The sequence below is a fragment of the Chionomys nivalis genome, chromosome 7 (genome assembly GCF_950005125.1).
Source record: "Chionomys nivalis chromosome 7, mChiNiv1.1, whole genome shotgun sequence".
NCBI lineage: Eukaryota > Metazoa > Chordata > Mammalia > Rodentia > Cricetidae > Chionomys > Chionomys nivalis.
Window position 1 is genome coordinate 67,775,608 of NC_080092.1, and position 20,912 is coordinate 67,796,519.

The 20,912-nt window shown below is 40.3% G+C and overlaps 1 protein-coding gene across 1 annotated transcript; it reads left to right on the forward strand.

Annotated features, from left to right (window-relative positions):
- The first annotated feature begins 350 nt into the window (after nt 1–350).
- On the forward strand, nt 351–19,518 carry Ska2 (spindle and kinetochore associated complex subunit 2). Its single transcript, XM_057775383.1, has 4 exons — nt 351–457; nt 6,169–6,255; nt 10,731–10,907; nt 18,366–19,518. The coding sequence occupies exons 1-4, from the start codon at nt 425–427 to the stop codon at nt 18,432–18,434; spliced, it is 366 nt and encodes a 121-aa protein (XP_057631366.1). The 5' UTR covers nt 351–424; the 3' UTR covers nt 18,435–19,518.
- Nucleotides 19,519–20,912: the final 1,394 nt, after the last annotated feature.

The window sequence follows — 20,912 nt, forward strand, 5'->3', positions numbered from 1 at the left end:
TTCTTGTATGAATAAGGGAAGGCGGGCGAGAAGGGGCGGGGAAGCCGAAGAGAAAAGAAGGTGTGTCACATCGCCTAGGCCGGCGGTGGAAGCTCTTATGGCATTGGCTGCTGCTGCTTCCGAGTACACCAATCGTAAACTCTTTCCCCAGTATGAAATTGAAAGTGGAGAACCGAAGGCAGCCAATGGGAATAATCACATATTCAGCAGCCAATCCTCCTACGGCGTTTTGTGTCTTTGCCCAACAGGAAAGTGTGTTTCATAAGGAGGGGCGTTACCCAATCGCCAATGGGCGGGCGCCGGCGGAACGGACCAGCCAATGAGCGCGAGACGTTGAGTGACAGCTGTCCAATAGAGACCCTCCGTGCTAGCACGACTCGTCGCTTAAGCGCCTCCGCGGTCTCAGGAATGTCAACTATTCAACATGGAGGCGGAGGTCGATAAGCTGGAACTGATGGTGAGTGGAAGCGAAGGAAACCGATTGGGTAATTGGTTTTCCCCACCGAAGGCCTAGAGGGCGAGGCGCCATTTGGAGGCGCCGGAAACCCTGGGTGTTGGAGGCTGGAATCTGGATGGACTTCCCTCCTCCTGCATCGAAGGGAGCCACCGCCGCCTTGGTCTCTTAACCGCCGCGGGGGAAGGGGTTACATCCGGGGAACTCGGGAGGGAAATGGCGGGAGATGTTGAGGGTGTGGGCCTTTGTAGTTCCCTGCTCCTCGCCTTCACCTCCACCGGCTCCCGGGGCCGCGCCCGGTACAGACACCGTCTCGGGTTTCCACCTCTGTGCCCCAATGTGACCGGGACGGTCTTTAGGAGCCGGGAGGAGGAGAGAGGTCGTTCACGTTTCCCGAGCAGGGGGATGGAGGATGAGGCGGGGCATGAGTCCAGGGGCGCCGAAATTCGGGCTCCACGGCGCACCTCGTCGCAGGCGAGCTGGGACGCTCGGAAAGAGGACGCTAGGCTCGCTCGAGAAACTTCGCCGCGGTCCCGTCGAGCCGGCTCGGAGCGGCTCGGAGGTGGAGCGCGTGCGGCATCCCGCCAGGCCAGGCCGCTGCTTTCAGCTGCCCCCTCTCTCTCCTCTGTGCAAGTAGCGCCCGGGACGAAGGACCTCGGTGGCCGCTGGCGTGTCCGGCGTGCACTGGGCGCCCAGCCCCGGGGCCTTCTAGTCTCCTAGAGGGTTTCCCTAGTACTCGGTCTCTTTATTCTCGGCCTCCTGTCTTTGCCCTGGCCGCTTGGTCGCCGCGCCTTTTTTCTTAGTTCCCTTATTCTGTCTTCAGCTTTCTTTTGCCTGGTCACTTCCCCTCCGCCCCCAGATTGGAATAGCTCCCTTAAAAATATAGAATGTGAAGGAATCATTGAGTTACCCCCCTTAAACAACAACATTAATATTAAAAAGTAAAATGCTTCTTTCTTCGCCCGTTATCTGTCCTTCCCTCTGCATAGGTATCCGTTGTGTCCGTGACACTCTCTCCAAGGAATATCTTGAGTCTGTTACTCCTTCCGTGGAAAGGACTTTAGGGTGATCCTGGAAGATAGCATCACCCCCCCACTCATTCTCACTCCAGAAAGTGTGACGCCTCAGTTACTTTTCTCTTTCATTAATGAATTCAGGTGTTTCACATACGTTTTATTAGAGGGCTTTTGTTGCTTTTAATATTATTTTAAACTTTCTTTGTGGAGGGAGTGTGGGGAAGGGGGAACGGGGAGAAGAATTTTTTGCAGCTTTCCAAATCTTCATAAATGAATATTTGACTTCAAGGGTTTTGTGTGTGTGTGTGTGTGCGCGCGCGCGCTATTAACATATTAAACACCCCCCCAGAATGTTAATATTGTGGTTAGAGTTTGTCAATAGGTGTGTGCTCTCCCGCATTATGGATTCCTTCCTTTGGAGTAGGTGGAGATAGTTTGCCTTGTTAGAGGCTAATTCTTTTTTTTTCAACAGGTTATTGTCTTTAGTTGGTGGAGCTTTAGCCTTTCCAGTACTATCAATATTCAGACTTTTAAAAAATATTGAGCAGGTGATCTTAAAGAAAACACAGTAAACATCCTTCAAAAAGTAAGTTTTAGGAAGTTATGAGATTGCTGAACTTTAACATTTTTAGATATTGTATCAATTATGGTGTAGCTTTAAAAATTTCTTTATGAAGAGGATGAAAGGCGCACAGCTTTTCCTTTTGTGACATTTCCTGAAATATATTCATGGTAGCATTTTAATTTTCCAAGTTACTTATTATTTTTCTTAATCAAGGGCTTAAAAAAATTCAATTTTTTTATCATGATTTTCAATATTAACTTTAGCTTTTTATTGACTAAATAGCAAAAGACATTTCATATTCAAATGAACCAAATTCCTAAAAGAAAAAAAGTATCTGTTGAAGTTATCATTTCCAAGCTGAAGATAAGTGATGTAAAAGTCTTAACATCTTTAAAAGGTTTGTTAAGGAGCCTTTGGATGTGTGATAGGAGTGCATGATGTTGTAAAGGTGATAGATAATTACTCTATCTCTGTAAAAAAAAAAAGTTTTCTCTGTATTTTTCTTGTGTTAACATCTAATTTAGAAAATTAAGTTTATCTTTTAAACACTTGTCTTTAAAACCTAGTGCTTGGTTAGCAAAGTTAAATATTCCCAAATTTGAGTTTTGTGGCCCAGCATCTAAGGATAAGTTCTAGCTCTTTTGAGTCCATTTTTAGTAGGTTTAATCTGTCTAAGAAACTGAACTAGACCATTTAAAGGAAGGTCAATGAAAATAATGGGAATGTATTTTTGTATCAATCAACATTACTAATGGTGGAATAAACTCATTGTAGGATAATCTTTGTTCCCTGACATTTTCCCTTTGCCTGCTGATGGAGTGGTACTCCTGCCCTCCCTTTGTGATACTCTAGGGACTGTTCACAAAAGGTAGTGTAATATGATACTTGGCTTCTGTTTCTTGGTTTACATTTGACTTTCAAGGAAACTTTTTTTTATCCCTCTCACTGTTTTCTTGATATTTCTAAGTTTGAAGGGAATGGATTTGCTTTTCTTCACTACATAGGGTATTTTAAGAGTTAAACTGAAATATTAAAAATACTTTTGCCTAGTATTAGGTTAGGTTGGGTTAATGTCCAGTTAAGAATATATCAGTTCCCTGATAATCTCTCTCTTTTTTTGTATTAACCCTCAATAAACTCTCAAGTTAAAGAGGCACAAGATTTGTGTTATGTGTGTGCACGTGTATTAGATTCCATAGAGGTAAATTAGGTATATAGTTATTTGTTTTCTTATTTTTTAAATATTTATTTATTATGTATACAATATTCTGTCTGTGTGTATGTCTGCAGGCCAGAAGAGGGCACCAGACCCCATTACAGATGGTTGTGAGCCACCATGTGGTTGCCAGAAATTGAACTCAGGACCTTTGGAAGAGCAGGCAATGCTCTTAACCGCTGAGCCATTTCTCCAACCTCTTGTTTTCTTATTTTTTAAGATTTATTTTATGAATATGAGTGTTTTGTATGCATGTATGTATGTATGTCTGTGCACCACGTGTGTGCCTGGTGTCCAAGGAGATCAGAAGAGGGCATTGAATCTCTTGCAACTGTTGCAGATGATTTTGAGCCACCAAGTGGGTGCTAGGAATCGAACCAAGGACCTGTGCAAGAACAAGTGCTCTTGCCGGGCGGTGGTGGCGCACACCTTTAATCCCAGCACTCGGGAGGCAGAGGCAGGCGGATCTCTGTGAGTTCGAGACCAGCCTGGTCTACAAGAGCTAGTTCCAGGACAGGCTCCAAAACCACAGAGAAACCCTGTCTCGAAAACCCCCAAAAAAAAAAAAAAAAAAAAAGAACAAGTGCTCTTAACCACCGAGTCATTTGCATTTGTTTTCTCCAGTCCTTTGCATTTGTTTTCTTTGAATTACTCAAAAGACTTGCTTTCAATGGTAGGTAACCAGTTGCTTTTGGAAAGGGAGTGAGGCAACATTACTTTTCAGCAGAGAACAGAAATATTTTTATACATTTGCCTCAATAGTAATTATAGCTTATTTTGTTGATATCAGTCCTAAAGTATTACTGATGCCCATGTTAATTACTAAAGGCTCAGGACATCTTATAAAATTCCTTTACATCTGTGTGTGTGTTTATGTTTGAATGCTGCTACTTACCAAGTTAGTTATCAGAAATCAATTATTACTTGGGTTTTAAGTCTTTTGCTCTTCAAAAAAATAAACCTTGGTATAAATGTTTTTAGGTTTTGGATGTCTTCTGACCAAAACTGGCAACTCAGCTTTAAGGTCTTTGCACACTGGAGCTTACACTCCTTTCCTGCTCACTACTGCTGGCGAATGCTCTGACTTTATTGCACTACTGTACTTTACAGCTAGCAGTGCAATAGTATTGTCAAAGCATCCGAAAGCAGCTAATACCTTTTGTGGCTCTTGTCTTACTTCTTTAGTATTGCGAAAATTTTTCTATAGCTTCCAGTGCTGAAAACTATAATTTTGTGACCATGTATATTTTAAAAAGTCATCATTTGAAGAAGAAAAACTTTAATATTAAAAATGCATTGCTGTATTGCACTGAAAATTCATTAATGTATATGTAAAGTCATAGCTTCTAAAAATAGTTTGTAATTTGCTTCTTTTTGTAATAGACTTGGATAGCAACTCTTAGGTCTCATTAGATTGTAAGTGACGAACAGTTTCATGTCTGCCTGCTATGGTAACTTGCTAAGTCTTAGTGTTAATTTTGGTATTACATAGGAAATGCTTGGATTTAAAACTCAGGAAGGGGACTAGAGAGATGGTTCAGCAGTAAGAACACTACAAGGACCTGCGTTCCCTTCCTAGCACCCACATCTAGTAGCTTACAGCCACTTATAACTCCAGCTCCAGGGGCTTCCATGCCATTTTCTGGCCTCTGCTATCACATATTGATACATACACACAATAATAAAATCTTTAAAACTTAGAAATGCTTGATTATTGTCATTATAAAATATAACTCATCATTTTTGGTAATGGTTAATGCATATTTTACATAATGAGTTTTGGCAAATGTATATAATCATGTTACTACCTCCACTGCTAAAATAAAATATTTCCATTATATTGAAAAGTTCCTTTGTACCTATCTGTAGTTTTCTCAAACAGTAGTTTTATAAAATTTCTTATGAATGAGCTGATACATTATTTGATCTTTTATGTTTGCCTTTTGCACTTACTGTAACTGCTTTTGTCATTTTATCTTTGTTGCATGCATTGATAATTGACTTATTTTTATTGCTGAATAGTATTCCATTGTATAAAGTCTGACAAATTGTTTCTTGGATGGTTTCCAGGCTTTGCCTATTATGAATAAAATTGTTGTAAGCATTGAGTGTTTTTGTGTGGACATAATTTCTTATTTCTGTTGTGTAAATACTGAGAAATAGGATTACTAGGTATTGTGAATATATGTTTGATTTTGTAAGAAATTGCTAAAATCAACTGGGGAGTGGTGGCATATGCCGGAGCAGGAATATCTCTGGGTTTGAGGCCAGCCTGGTTTACACAGCTAGTTGGACAATCAGGGTTATAATGAGAAACCCTGTCTCGAAAAAATACAAAAAAAAAAACCCCAAAAAAAACCCCAAAAAATAAAAGAGAAAAATTTGATAAAATATTTTTCATGGTTGCCTTAATGATATTGAATATTTTTCATGTGTTTATTTGGAACTGATATATCTTCTTTTTTTTTGATACAGGGTTTCTCTATAGCTTTGGAGCCTGTCTTGGAACTAGCTCTTGTAGACCAGGCTGGCCTCGAACTCACAGAGATCCGCCTGCCTCTGCCTTCCAAGTGCTGGGATTAAAGGCGTGCGCCACTACCGCCCGGTTTAGGTTTTTCGAGACAGGGTTTCTCTGTGGCTTTGGAGCCTGTCCTGGCACTAGCTCTTGTAGACCAGGCTGGCCTCGAACTCACAGAGATCCGCCTGCCTCTGCCTCCCGAGTGCTGGGATTAAAGGCGTGTGCCACACCGCCCGGCTAGGTTTAAGTTTTTAATAGAGCATAAATACTATGGATATTGTTTGCTTTATATACTACAAGTTTAAAAGGAGTGTATTCTATATTAAAATATTCAAGAATGAATAATTATGCCTACTAATACATTTTTGTTAACTAAATAATATGTGTGCTGATTTTTAGTTCCAGAAAGCTGATTCTGATTTGGATTACATTCAATATAGGCTGGAGTATGAAATCAAGACTAATCACCCAGATTCAGCAGGAGAGGTAATTGGGAAATTAGCAAATTCTTTTTTTTTTTTCCAAGACAAGGTCTCACTAAGTAGCTCTGACTGTCCTAGAACTCACTAAGTAGAACAGACTGACTTTAGTGTCACAAATACCTGCCTGCATCTGCCTCCCGGTGGTGGCGTTAAAGGTGTGTAACTCCATGGCCTGGCTAGGTAGTTCTTTTTAATGAGTGCTTTGTGCAAAGATTTTCTGGTAATTTCTCTAATAGTAATACGTTCTAATAATTATTAAGCACCAAGCTTTTCTTTTAAGTGCTAGGTTTGTATAGTCACAAAATCTTGTTTTGATGGAAGATTGCTCATGGTATACTGAAGTGATTCTACTTGTTATTTTCCCAAGAGAAATAGGAACATATGTTTATAGAATGACATGTATGTAAATATTTTTTGTTTGGCTTTTTGTTTGTCAAGACAGGGTTTCTTTGTATAGCCCTGGCTGTCCTGGAATTCACTTTGTAGACCAGGCTGGCCTTGAACTCACAGAGATCTGCTTGCTTCTGCCTGCCAAGTGCTGGGATTAAAGGCGTGCACCACCACTGCAGTCTTATATGCTAACTTTAAAGAACAGTTAAGGAACTCAAAGTCAGGAGGAAGCCTCTGAAGTGACAAGACAGAATAGTTCTACCTCTGGAATAGTGGTTTGTAACTGAAGGGAGAAGGGTTAGTAGTCATGATAGTCTCTGGGGAAGATATGTTGTTACGTTTGCTTTATTATAGATATGAACAATGATTTTTTAAATAAAGTTATGTAATTATTTTTACTGGTCCCTTTTTCAACTTGACACAATCCATGGTTATTTGGGGGGAACGACAATTGAAAAAAATACCTTTATCAGGCTGGCCTGTAAGCGGGTCTGTGAGCATTTCCTTTTTTCAATAATTGATGGGTATGGCCCAGCTCACTGTAAGTAGGGCCCTCCCTGGGCAGATGTCCCTGGGTTGTATAAGAAAGCAGGCTGAAGCCGGGTGGTGGTGGCGCACACCTTTAATCCCAGCACTTGGGAGGCAGAGGCAGGCGGATCTCTGTGAGTTCGAGACCAGCCTGGTCTACAGAGCTAGTTCCAGGACAGGCTCCAAAACCACAGAGAAACCCTGTCTTGAAAAACCAAAAAAAAAAAAAGAAAAAAAAAAGAAAGAAAGAAAGCAGGCTGAACTGGGGATGGAAGCAGCATTCCTCCATTACCTCTACTTCCATTCCTGTCTTCCTCCAGAGTTCCTGCCCTGACCTCCTTTTCGGACGGACTGACTGGGATGAATATGTTAAATAAATCCTTTCCTTCAAGACATGGTTTTGGTCCATGTTTTATTACAGCAATAGAAAACAAACCAGAACAGTATTGAAGGTTACATTGCTTAGAAATTACAAACTATTAAATTTGAGAAAGAGTCTCACTGTGTTGCTTAGTCTGGTCTTCATTTCTGGGCTTAAGTGAGATCCCCTGCCCCAGCCCCTGAGTAGCTGGAATTACAGGTGCATGCCCACTGACGCAGAGCTCTGTTTATATATCATATAGTTCATGCCTTTTAAGTATATATGTCCATGGGAAAGGAAACATCTCCATCTATGGTGTGTTCATAGTAGAGTTGACAGGACTTGACAGCAGACAGGAAATAGCACATTTAAATTTAAAAAAAAAAAACATACATTAAAGAAATTATTTTAGGCTGGGCATGATACTGCTCACCCATAATTGCCAGTAATTGGGGGACAGGCTAAAGCATCACTATAAAGTTTTAGCTAACCTCTTTATGTGCGTTGGGGGTAGTTAGGTCTACATAATGAGATTCTGTCAAAAAAAACAAAACAAAACCAAAACCAAAAATTAAACTCCAGAAGACTCTCAAACAAAACATTGGTTTTTCAAGTTCAAGGCCAGCCTGAACTTTGAACAAACAAATGCAGTAAAGTATACAATTCTGTGGATTTTCTTCCTGTAGCTCTTCCCACAATAATTTTTTAAAAATTTTATTACTAGGCTGGGCTGTGGTGGTGTACGCCTTTAATCTCAACACTCAAGAGACATAGGCAGATGGATTTCTGTGAGTTCAAGACCTGCCTAGTGTACAATGCGAGTTACAGGACAGATAGGGCTGTTAAACAGAGAAACTGGAAGTCCCCCACTCCAAAAACAATAATAGTGATGTGTGTGTGGCCCATGGGAGGAGGCTAGAGGACAACTTTTGGAGTCAGTTCTCCATGGGTTAGTAATATGTTCAGATTGAATTCAAGCCATCAGGCCTACAGGGTAAGTACTTTACTTACTGAGCCATATTACCAGCCCCTGCTTTAGATCTTTTTTTTTTTTTTTTTTTAAAAAAGATTTATTTATTCATTTATTATGTATACAGTGTTTTGTCTGCATGTGCATCTGCAGGTCAGAAGAGGGCACCAGATCTCATTACAGATGGTTGTGAGCCACCATGTGGTTGCTGGGAATTGAACTCAGGACCTCTGGAAGAACAGCCAGTGCTCTTAATGGCTGAGCCATCTCTCCAGCCCCCTGCTTTAGATCTTAACTTTTACAGTTTACATTACCCTACTTTTTGAACGTCTTTATCATGAGAAAGAAACCACATTCCCCATTACCCTGTTCCCACACCTGCCAGGTCATGACCTCAATTTACTTTCTCTTCCCATACACGTGTTACCGTAAACATTTTACAAAAATGGAAGTATAAGTGTGTGGTTGTCTTATGTTTCACTTAACATGTTTTCAAGATTCATCCATTGGGCTGGAGAGATGGCTCACTGGTTAAGAGCACTGTCTGCTCTTCCAGAGGTCCTGAGTTCAATTCCCAGCAACCACATGGTGGTTCCAAACCATCTGTAAAGAGATCTGGCGCCCTCCTCTGGCGTGTGGGTATAAATGGAGGCAGAAAGTTGTATACATAATAAATAAATCTTTAAAAAAAAAAAAAAGATTCATCCATGTAGCATGAACAGTTCTTTTTTTTTTTTTTTCTTTTTCTTTTTTTGGTTTTTTGAGACAGGGTTTCTCTGTAGCTTTGGTGCCTGTCCCGGAACTAGCTTTTGTAGATTAGGCTGGCCTCGAACTCCCAGAGATCCGCCTGCCTCTGCCTCCCGAGTGCTGGGATTAAAGGCGTGCGCCACCACCGCCCGGCGCAGTTCTTAATTCCTTTCTATTGTTAAAATTATCTATTGTATCCCATTTGTTTATCCACTCATCAGTTAGGTAGCAGTCTAGCCCAACTTTTAGGCTACAGTGAATAATGCCCCTATGAATGTTCATGTAGAAGTTCTGGGGTGCCACATACTTTCATTTCTGTGGGTATGTACCTATGTGTGAAATTTCTGGCCATAGAAGCAACTCATACTCAATATTTTGAAGAAAACATCAAAATGTTCAAAATAGTTATTAAAACGATCCTTTTGGTAGTTTTGAAACAGTTTCCGTATATAGTCTAAGTTAGCCTTAAACTTCTAAAGCCCGGGTGGTCTCAAATCTGCTATGTAACCCAGGATACTCTGGAACGTCTTATCTTTCTATTTCAACCTCCCATTTGCTGGGATTACAGACATTTGCCACTGTGCTTGACCTGGTAAATCTTTTGAAGTGTACCGTTCAGATGCTGTTGCACATTTACCTTGTATAGTTCTGTCTGTCCTGGAACTCACTCTGTAGACCAGGCTGGCCTTGACCTCACAGAGATCTGCCTGCCTCTGCCTCCCGAGTGCTGGGATTAAAGGTGTGCATCATCATCACCCAGCTATTTCAGCAAATTTTCACCTTTCTAAATTTAACACACTGTACTTATTAAACAGTAACCTTCCATCATCCTTTCTACCCAACTTCATTGCCCTAAAACTACCATTCTACTTTTAGTCTTTATGAATTTTACTAGATTCTGTATTCATTTGTGATTGGCTTATTTCACACATTTATGAATATCCTCAGGATATCCAGATTATGGGCTTTCCAAGTAGGACTAACAACCTTAATTCAAATCCCTGAACCCATAGTGGGAGGAGAGAATTTACCCTTGAAAGTCATTCTGCAACCTCCACTTGTCCACAGTCATGTGTACTTATACACACAGAGAGATACACACACACACATGATTCATTCATTTATCATTGTCAGGATTTCCTTTAAAAATTTTACAATATTTCCTTATGGTTTTTTTTGTAAGTGTGTGTGTATATGTGTGTGTATATAAACAAGGAGGGGAGGCCCTCTGTAACTGGTATGGTGGTCCATACCTTTAATCCCCAGCACTCGGAGGCAGAAGCAGGTGGATTTCTAAGTTCCAGGTCAGCCTGGTCTAAAGAGCAGGTTTAGGTCAACCAGGGTTGTATAGTAAGTAGTAGTGACCAGACTACTACAAACTACAAATGTGATAGAATGTGTTGTACGTATTACTTTCTCAAAATAAATTTAATTTTCTCACTACATCATTTAACATATATTAACCTTATTTTTTCTGATATAGAAAAATCCAGGTGAAATTTTAAAGGAATTATCAGCAATAAAGTCTCGATATCAAGCTTTGTGTGCACGTTTTAAGCCACTTTCTGTTGAGCAAAAAGAGAACAAGAGCCGCATTTGTGCTACTCTGAGCAAGACAATGACCATGGTACAAGAACTACAAAAGCAAACAGACCTGGAGGTAATGTCCTTAGTTGACAGATTGGATTTATGAAATTTTAGTTGTGAATATTGTTTTAAATTTAAAACCCCAATATGTTGTGTGATGTCCAGGCACAACTTCCAGAATACTTGGATGTGATTGAGTTGGTGAGGGAATGAAGCAAAGACAGAGAGACATACAGACAGAAATGCTGGGATTTGGTAGCCTGTACTCTATTTAGAGAAGCCTTAGCATCCCAGAAGCTCTGTGTTTTTCATGTAGAGTTGAACAGGGGCAGGGTTATTGCACATGACTGAACGAGGAAGTGGGTTTATTACATACAGAATTGATGATATAGCTAGATCAAGGAGACAGGTTTAGCTAATAGGGACGAGCCATTTCTACAGGAGGGCAGTTTTCAGGCCATAAATATCTAGAGCGAGAAAGCTCTGGTGGACATTTTCTGCACACACTGTCAACAACACAATTCACTCACCAATGGCTTACTCTACTTCCTACCGTATGGGGACGTAAAATTTAGTAGTCAGTTTAAACTATTGATAGAAATTATATTTTCTTGATTCCCTGAAACTTAATTGATTTTCTTTTTTGTAAAAGTTTAAAAAAACAAAATCATGTCAATTTGAGTTAGTGTAGCACTGGCTTGGACTCAAAGCAGTCTTCCTGCCTCAGCCTCCTGAGTGCTGGAATTACGGACATGTGTCTCCACACTGGGATTCTCCTGGGTCAGACAGGAAGTAGTAGTTGATGCAAAGTCAGACAGAGTGGCAATTACCTAATCCCAGCACTTGGCAGGTGGCGGCAGCAACAACAAAAAATCCTCTCCTCTTCCCCGCCAAAAGTTATAGGCTCATCTGATCTATATAGTGAGTTCCAGGGCTAGGCAGTGAGACCCCTTCTTAAAGAGAAACCTAACAGCCAACTGTTTAATGGCGACCTGAGGTACAGAGTAAAATCCTGCCTCAACAACAAACCAAAGAACAAAACAAAACAAACCAACCAAACAAAAAAGCCCAGAAAGGGCTGGAGATGTGTAGTGCTTACACACCATGCCTGAGGCCTCAGGTTCAGTCCCCAGAACTGCATGAACCGGGCATGGTGGGCTACATGTGTTATCTCAGGACTTGAAGCAGGAGGATTGGAAGTTTGAGGTCATCCTTGTCTACAAAGGGAGTCGGAGGCCAGTTTGTTATTCATAAGATCCTATCTCAAAAATGTAAGGAGGGGAGTAAGGCCAGGGAAGCCCCATATCTAGTAAGACGTAAATGTTGATGGTACACCCTGTAATCTCATGTCTTGGAAAACAGAAGCAGAAGGACTGCCATAATTCCAGGCCAGCTGGGGCTACATAGCAAGACACTGTCTGAAAAAGAAAAAGGAAAAAAAAAAATCATAAATACAGATGATTTCTCAACCTTTCTTTTTTGTTTTATTTGTTTCAGATATATGTAGCCTTGGCTGGTCCGGAACTCAGTATGTAGATCAGTAGACCAGGCTGACGTTGAATTTAGAGAGCTCTACCTGTCTCTGCCTTCCAAATGATAGGATTAAAGGCATGCACCACCATGCTCTAGATCTTCCACTGTGTGTGTTGGGGGATCAAAGTCAGTGCCTTGTTCATGCTTGGGAAGCACTCTACAATGGAGCTATATCCTGCTGGGTTTTTTGTTTTGTTCTGTTTTGTTTTTTAAATCTCTTTTCTTGGAGTGGAGTAAGTATGATTGACTAGGTCAGACCTTCTTCATCCTCTCCTTCCATCTTCATCTTATTTGATTTTTAAAAAAATATTTATTGCCGGGCGGTGGTGACACACGCCTTTAATCCCAGCACTCTGGAGGCAGAGGCAGGCGGATCTCTGGGAGTTCGAGGCCAGCCTGGACTACAAGAGCTAGTTCCGGGACGGGCACCAAAGCTACGGAGAAACCCTGTCTCGAAAAACCAAAAAAAAAAAAATTATTTAACTTTTTATTTTTTGTGTTTTTGGTATGATGGTTACAGAGAGTTGTGAGCTACCCTGTGGGTTCTAGGAATTAAACCTGGGTCCTCTGTGAAAGCAGCCAGTCTCTTAATCACTGAGCCATCTCTCAAGCCCCAAACTATTTGTTTTTTGGTTCTCTGTAGCTTTGGACCCTGACCTGGAACTCACTCTGTAGATCAGGCTGGCCTCGAACTCAAAGATCTGCCTGTCTCTGCCTCCTGAGTGTTGGGATTAAAGGTGTGCGCCACCACCGCCTGGCGTTACTTGGTTTAAGAATCCTTATAATTGTGAACTTACATCACTAATGTGTAAAGACTCCTCAGATACGTTGTGATTTAAAAACATCAGCTAAGCCGGGCGGTGGAACCAAAAAGCTACGGAGAAACCCTGTCTCAAAAATTCAAAAATAAATAAATAAATAAATAAACAGAAACATCAGCTACTGTGCTGGGCACCAAAAGTGTGAACTGAAAACTGAGTAATTTAGTAGGATTTTCATGCAATATCAATGAAAATTTGAGGGTTCAGACAGAAGAGATTGTCTGTAGAAGGGATCAAAGAATAGAACTAGATTAGATAAAGATCTTAAGTTTGTTTGTTTGCTTTTTGTTTCTCTGTGTTACAGTCCTGGCTGTCCTGGAACTTGCTTGGTAGGTTAGGCTGGCCTCGAACTCATTGAGATCCAACTTCTCTGCTTCCCTAGTGATGGGATTAAAGGCCTATGCCACCACCACCTGGCTAAGATCTTCAGTTTTAATTAGGGTGTTATTAATACTGGCTTCTCTCTTGAATTTTTTTTAAAGATTTATTTTTATATGTATGAGTGTAGCTTACATGTAGTTATGTACTATGTATGTACCAGATGCCCATAGAAATCAAAAGAGAGCATTTGATTCTTCAGAATTAAAGTTACCTGTGTTTGTGAGCCATAATGTGGCTGCTGGGAACCAAATCTGGGTTCTCTGTAAGAGGAACAAGTGCTTTTAACCACTGAGACATCTCTAGCCTGACCTTGAACTTCTGATCCTTCTGTCTCTACTAGAGTGGGATTGAATCCGGGGTTTGATGTGTGCTAAGCAAGTATCTACCAACTAAACCACAGTTTAACCTGTTATTGCCGTTCACGTCACACTTTCGTCATTATGTTTGACCAAAATTTGACACTAGGAACACATTTTCTTGGGAAATAAATCTTGGAAACTATGTGGCTTCACATGTCCTTATCAACATATCTACCTACAGAACCATGAAATTATAGAAAAATTGGAGTGAGTGACCAAAGAGAACTGTAATATTTTGTATGCCTTAGAATACAGTATCTTGCTGGATATACTAAATAGTGCCATTATTTCTCACTAAACTATTAAGTCATTCATTCAGCCACAAGTAGAAATATCTGAAATGGCCGGGTGGTGGTGGTGCTCTCCAGCACTCGGGAGGCAGAGGCAGGCGGATCTCTGTGAGTTCGAGACCAGCCGGGTCTACAGAGCTAGTTCCAGGACAGGCTCCAAAACCACAGAGAAACCCTGTCTCGAAAAACCAAAAAAAAAAAAAAAAAAAAAAAAAAAGAAAAGAAAAAGAAAAAAGAAATCTGAAATGAGTAATAATTATGTCACATAAAGACAACTCTGGGAACTTTAAGTTTTGGAACAGATTATGGCAAGTAGGAGAAATTATTGGAGAGCAGGTTATGAGCCTTGAAAAAGGAAGCTCTCTATTTCAGAGTTATGTTGGCCATTTGGGATGGTATGCATCTTGTACCCATCACTTTAAAATGAGATGAGCAGGGGGCTGAGCAATTAAGAGTGGTAAGAGCACATACTGCTCTTCTAAAGTACCCAGCACCCATGAGAGGCTCACAACCTTGTGTTAACTCTGGTTGCAAGGGTTATTTCCTTTGACCCAGGGTATGATACATGTACACACATACACCCATATAAACATATAATTAATAACTTTATCTGTTTATTTCTGTTTTTTGAGACAGGGTCTCAGTATGTAGCTCTGTGCTACCACACACCATACACATAATTAAAAATAACAAAAATGAATGGAATTTTAAAAAGTTTTTTAAGGCTGTCTACCATGTAGCAAACTATGAAATGTTTGTTTTGTATGCAGTGTTCTGTCTGCATTTATGTCTGCTGGCCAGAAGAGGGCGCCAGATCTCATTACATATGGTTGTGAGACATCATGTGGGTGCTGGGACTTGAACTCAGGACCTCTGGAAGAACAGCCAGTGCTCTTAACCTCTGAGTCATTTCTCTAGTCCCCCCAAAGGAATATTTATTAAAAATGAGATTTTAAAGTTCAGTGAAATTACAGATGTGGTATTCGGACTTAAAAACACTCGAGTTTAAAGGAGGTGAATTAATGAAATCCTTATATTGTCAACATGTCTGTTATTTAAATGTGAAAGAAAAGAGAATGGCACTTATTGAGGGTTGAATAGCCAAAAAATAGCTCTCAACCTAGAGCTGTGTGTATAACTCAGTGGTTGGCATGTGTGTAGCTCAGTGAGTATAACTTAGGTGTAGGTTAATGACTTGGCTTATGCAAGGCCCTGGGTTTGAACCTCAGTATTACCAGAAAGAGACTTGTAAAACAAAATCATGTAGAATCGAACCTGTAAAGGAATTTCAAATTTCAAATTTATTTCTCCAGTAATGGGAACAAATGTTTGAGAATAAAATCAAGGGCTACATTTAACTAAAGATTTGTTAAAATGCTCTAAAATATCCTAAAAGGTTTTCCCATTATTTTGTGAGCATGAAGAACAACAAAGTCTGTTTAAGGAAACTGGTATTTTGTTTATGTGCAGTAGAAAGTAAAACTGTTCAGGTATTGCTATAATCTTTTCCAGTGACTTCATTAGGAAAGGCAACACAATGTCTTTGAATTAGCAGTATTCAGAAGGACACTTAAATTGAGCATCTCAATACATAGGAGCCAAGAACAGAAAAGGAAGTGGGGAAAAAGACATTCATAGAACTTCTAAGATATGGAGGCTTAAATGTGCTCAATTATAAAGGTTGTTACTAGAGAGAGACATTTGTACCTAGACAAATTGAGTATGGTGATCATGCCTGTAAGTGCAGTGCTTGGAAGACCCAAGGCAGGATTCATGTGAATTCCAGGACAGTGTGGTCTGCAGAGTGAGATTATTTTAAATTTTGAAAACAGACAAAAAATACCAAAACACTCAGAGCAAAAATATAATTATTGGCAATAAGAAATGCTTTAAAGAGTGTATCATATTTCATTGAAAGATGCTTCAAATAAATATTTGTTGGGAAAAAGTACTACAGGGATTGGAGAAATGGTTCAGCAGTTAAGAGTACTTGCTGCTCTTGCAGAAAACTTGAGTTGGGTTCCCAGCACCATGTGGCCGCATATAGTTGTTTATAATGCCAGTTTCAAGGGATTGGAGACTATTCTGCTTCTCTGGGCCTGTACACATAGTGTACATTCACATAGATATACATATACATAAAATACTTTTTTGCTTGTTTTTGAGACAGAGTCTCTCTGTGGTCCTCGCTGTTCTGGAACTTGCTATATAGACAGGCTTGCCTTCCTTCGTTTCTTCGTTCCTTTGTTCCTTCCTTCCTTCCTTCCTTCCTTCCTTCCTTCCTTCCTTCCTTCCTTCCTTCCTTCCTTCCTTCCTGTCTGCTTGTCTGTCTGTCTCTCTCTTTCTTTCTTGGTTTTTTTCGAGGCAGGGTTTCTCTGTGGCTTTGGAATTTGTCCTGAAACTAGCTCTCGTGGACCAGGCTGGCCTCGAACTCACAGAGATCCTCTTGCTTTTGCCTCCCAAGTGCTGGGATTAAAGGTGTGCCCACCACATCTAGCCAAAACCAAAACCCAAAATAACAGTTACATCAAACTTCAGACTGATTAAGTGGGCCTAATTCTAGGAAAATGCCTTTGTAGACATATTAAATGTATGGCCTGAGAACTCTTCCCTAGTAATCATAGGAGCAATGGGGAATTATTGAAAATATGTGTTGTTACATTAATATCATTCTTTGATTTGAAGCAAATGAGCTCTGCAAGTGTTTCAGTTGCAGTTTGTGCTCATAATATTATACATGTGAACATGTTGGGCCAATGTTGATCTGTCAAACAAGATGCATAGAAAAGGGATGGGGGGAGGGCTGGAGAGATGGCTCAGTGGTTAAGAGCACTGGCTGCTCTTCCAAAGGTCCTGAGTTCAATTCCCAGCAACCACATGGTGGCTCACAACCATCTGTAATGAGATTTGGCGCCCTCTTCTGGCGTGCGGGCATATATGGAGGCAAAATGTTGTATACATAATAAAAAAGAAAAGAAACGAAAAGGAATGGTGTTCTGAGATCTTGGAGAATGAGGTTATCCCACAGCCATATATGGCTGTATAAAGTTAAACATGATTACATGAACCTGAAGATGCAGTTCTTCATCCCCGCTCCAGCAGTGCACCTACAGATTATTTCCATCACCGTGGAAAGTTTTAGAGGATGGTGCTGCCCTGGAGATGCTGATTCTGTAGTTCTGTCATGCTCCAGATTTGGCAGTCTCTCTAGAGATGACCTATATAATTAGGCCGAATTGTAACTATTTCAGAGGTTATTTTCCCATATAACCCTTTTCTCAGCTAACCTGTTGATGTTCTGTGAAAATCCTTTATTGCTTATTCCCCCCCACCTTTTTTGGCTCTTGCTCCCACCTGCTTTGAGTGGATGGTTATTTCTGTTTCCTCATCATCTGTTCTTATTACGTATTAGAGTACTTGCTTTCTTTTCTTTTCTCTCTTTCTTTCCTCCTGAGACAGAGTTTCTCTGTGTAGCCCTGGTTCTGAAATTTACTGTAGACCAGGCAGGCCTCGAATTCAGAGAGTCTCCTGTCGCTGCCACCCAAGTGCTGGGATTAAAGGTCTTCACTGCTACCACCACTTGGCTTCTTATTTTTTTAAATAATTTTTGAGATTAGGTCTTCAAAATTTAGCACAAGCTTATTTCTCTGGGAAAAATGTCATAGTTTTTTTTTCCAAATACAGTACCCAAACATTAATTTAGTTCTGTTAAACAATAGTCCTTAATTTATTTAATTTCTTTTTTTAAAAAAATATTTTTATTTTATGTGCATTGGTGTTTTACCCTTATATTTGTCTGTGCAAGGGTGTCAGATCCTTGGAACTGAAGCTACCGATAGTTGTAAGCTGTCATGTGGGTGCTGGGAATTGAACCTGGGTCCTCTGGAAGAACAGTCAGTGCAGAGCTATTTCTCCAGTCCAATTTGTTTGATTTCTTGATCTTGTTTGTACAGCCTAATTGCAAGTTCTTTGAAAGCTCATTCACGGTATATAAATAGCCAAATAGCTATTGTTTTCCCTTGCCTTCCAAGTTTTATGATTAAATATATATAATCTTACAAAAACATTTGTGATACAAAGCAAAATTTAACTTATTTAACAAGCTCTGACATTTTTTGAAATAAATATTTTGTAATTTGTTTTCTAGCTGACTCTACTGACTGAAGAGGAGAAAGCTGTGACAGAGCAATTAAGATCTCACATGCCAGACTTATAAAGACACGGAGTTTTAAAACGGAACTCTAATGGAAAAAAGATCCATTCCAAAGAGATTCAGCAAGATGTTGTATTAATGCTTGGTCTCATTAATTCACCAAGGGGTGGGAGGCTGATAAAGAAGATTGAGATTTTCCTTGAGTGTCAGAATCATATGAGAGGAAATTGTAAGAACTGTAGATTATCTTATGAATAAAAGCCAAAAGGTAAGGAGATTTAAATGCTGATGCCCACAGTTAATTTTGTGGCATTACATACAAGTAATGAAATCCCCTAATACTATTTTTAATCTGTTTTCTTTTTGTATGGTTGGGATAATTTGAGATGTTTTGGGATTTTGTAAAAGAATATTCAAGTACATTTTCAATCAGTATGTGAATGGGAAAAAATTTTGTATATTATAATTACTCAGGTGTTGTTTGTTTTTTGAGACAGGCTCTCACCATGTAGTTCTGGCTAGCCCTGGAGCTCACTAAGGAGTCCAGACTGGCATGAATCCTAGAGATGCCTGCTTCTGCTTCTGAGTACTGGGGTTAAAGGCATACACCATCACACTGGGCATTGTTTCTTTCTCTCTCTCTGAGACAAGGTCTTATTATTACAGACTGGCCTCAGAATTGGTGTTGCCAAGGATACTCTTTTACGTTACTACCTCCCGGCCTGTATAATCTGGCCTACACCCGAGTGTTGGGATTCCTAGTGTGAATCACCACATCTGGTTTAGGTCATACTAGGGATCTACCCAGAGCCTTGTGCATGCCAGGCTAGCACGGTACCAGTCAAGCCACATCCTCAACCCTGTAATTTCCATTTTGAAAATTCCCACTACAGATGATAGCATATTTCTGTTGTGTGTCTATGATGTCCAGTGTTTCACGAAACCTAACTAATATAATTAGTAGGCTGCTTTGTGAAAACTTTTGTTTTTCCCTTTCTTCCCATTGCTTGCTAATAATAAATGAGCTGTTTTCAAATGCTGTTTTAAACTGTTAATCTAATATTGCGATAATGTTTACCTTTAGTCTAATTTTGTAGTTGGTCATTCTATATGACTGGTAAAACACTGAAATAATTAAAGACTTATTAACTACTATCCATTGTGTGTATGTGCGTGCGTGCGTGCGTGTGTGTGTGTGTGTGTGTAATCAACCTCACTATATTTTTGTAGTTCTGGGCTTGAACCTAAGGTGTCGCACATACTTGGGATGCAATTTATTATTGAGTTAATATCCCTAAAACCCTTTTATTTATTTAATTTTTTCTTTGCTTATGTTCCGAGACAGAGCCCTACTTTGTCCAGGTTTGTCTAGGGTTCCTTAGTGACCTGTCTACCTCAGTTCTTTAATATCGGCATTTCAGGGATGAGAAACCATGCCCAGCTATTTGTTTTTGTTTTGAGACAGGATTTTACTATTTAACCCTGGTGGTCTGGAACATGTTATAGACCATAAAACTCTTAGATCCTCTGCTTCTGCTCTGCGTACTGGGATCAAAAGCAGGCCTTGTTTAATTTTTTAAAAAAGATTTATTTTTGTTTTATGTACATGTATATTTCGCCTGCATATATGTCTGCCTGTTTATGCCTGGTACCCAGGGAGGCCAGAAAAGGGTGTTAGTTCCCCTGGAAGTGGCAGTATAAACAGCTGTGAGCTGCCATGTTGGTACTGTGAGTTGAACCTGGGTCCTCTGGAGGAACAGCAAGTGCTCTCTCTCTCTTAACTACTGAGCCATCTTTTAAAAGACAGTTTCTCTGTGTAGCCTTGGCTGTCCTGGAACTCGTTCTGTAGGCCTTGAACTCACAAAGACCCTCTTGCCTCCTCCTGAGTGCTGCGATTAAAGGCAAGTGCCACCACTGCTCTGGTGCTGTTTTGTTTTTTGGAGACAGGATCTCACTCTCTAGGCCATGCTGGCCTGGAACTGGAGATGATCTTCCTTCAGCCGTCCAAGTGCTGCTATTACAGACATGACCTATCACACCTGCTTTAAAATTTGTTAGAGGCACAGAAGTCTGCCTGCCTCTGCCTACTGAGTTCTGGTATTGAAGGCCTGCAGCCACACCCACCCTGACAGATTACTGTTTTGAAGTAGGTCCCAGCACATGGTGCATGATGACCTGGAATCTTCTTACCTTAGGCACCTGTGAATGAGGTGGCTAGCACCACAACCACCCAGCTTAAAGAATACACTGAAAGTACATAGAAAATTATTTTAATTCTGTGAGTTCGAGGCCAGCCTGGTCTACAAGAGCTAGTTCCAGGACAGGCTCCAAAGCAACCCTGTCTCGAAAAACTAACTAACTAAATAAATAATAAAAATTAAAAAAATCATTTTAACTAGGCTGAGAAGAGCCAAGAAGGTAACTATGATCATCACCTGGGTTTCAGGTGAGCCTGGGCTACATTGCAAGAATTAGTTTCAAACAAAGCTCAGCAAACTACCCCTGGGCCAGTGTTGCCAGTAAAATTCTCTACCTGAACAT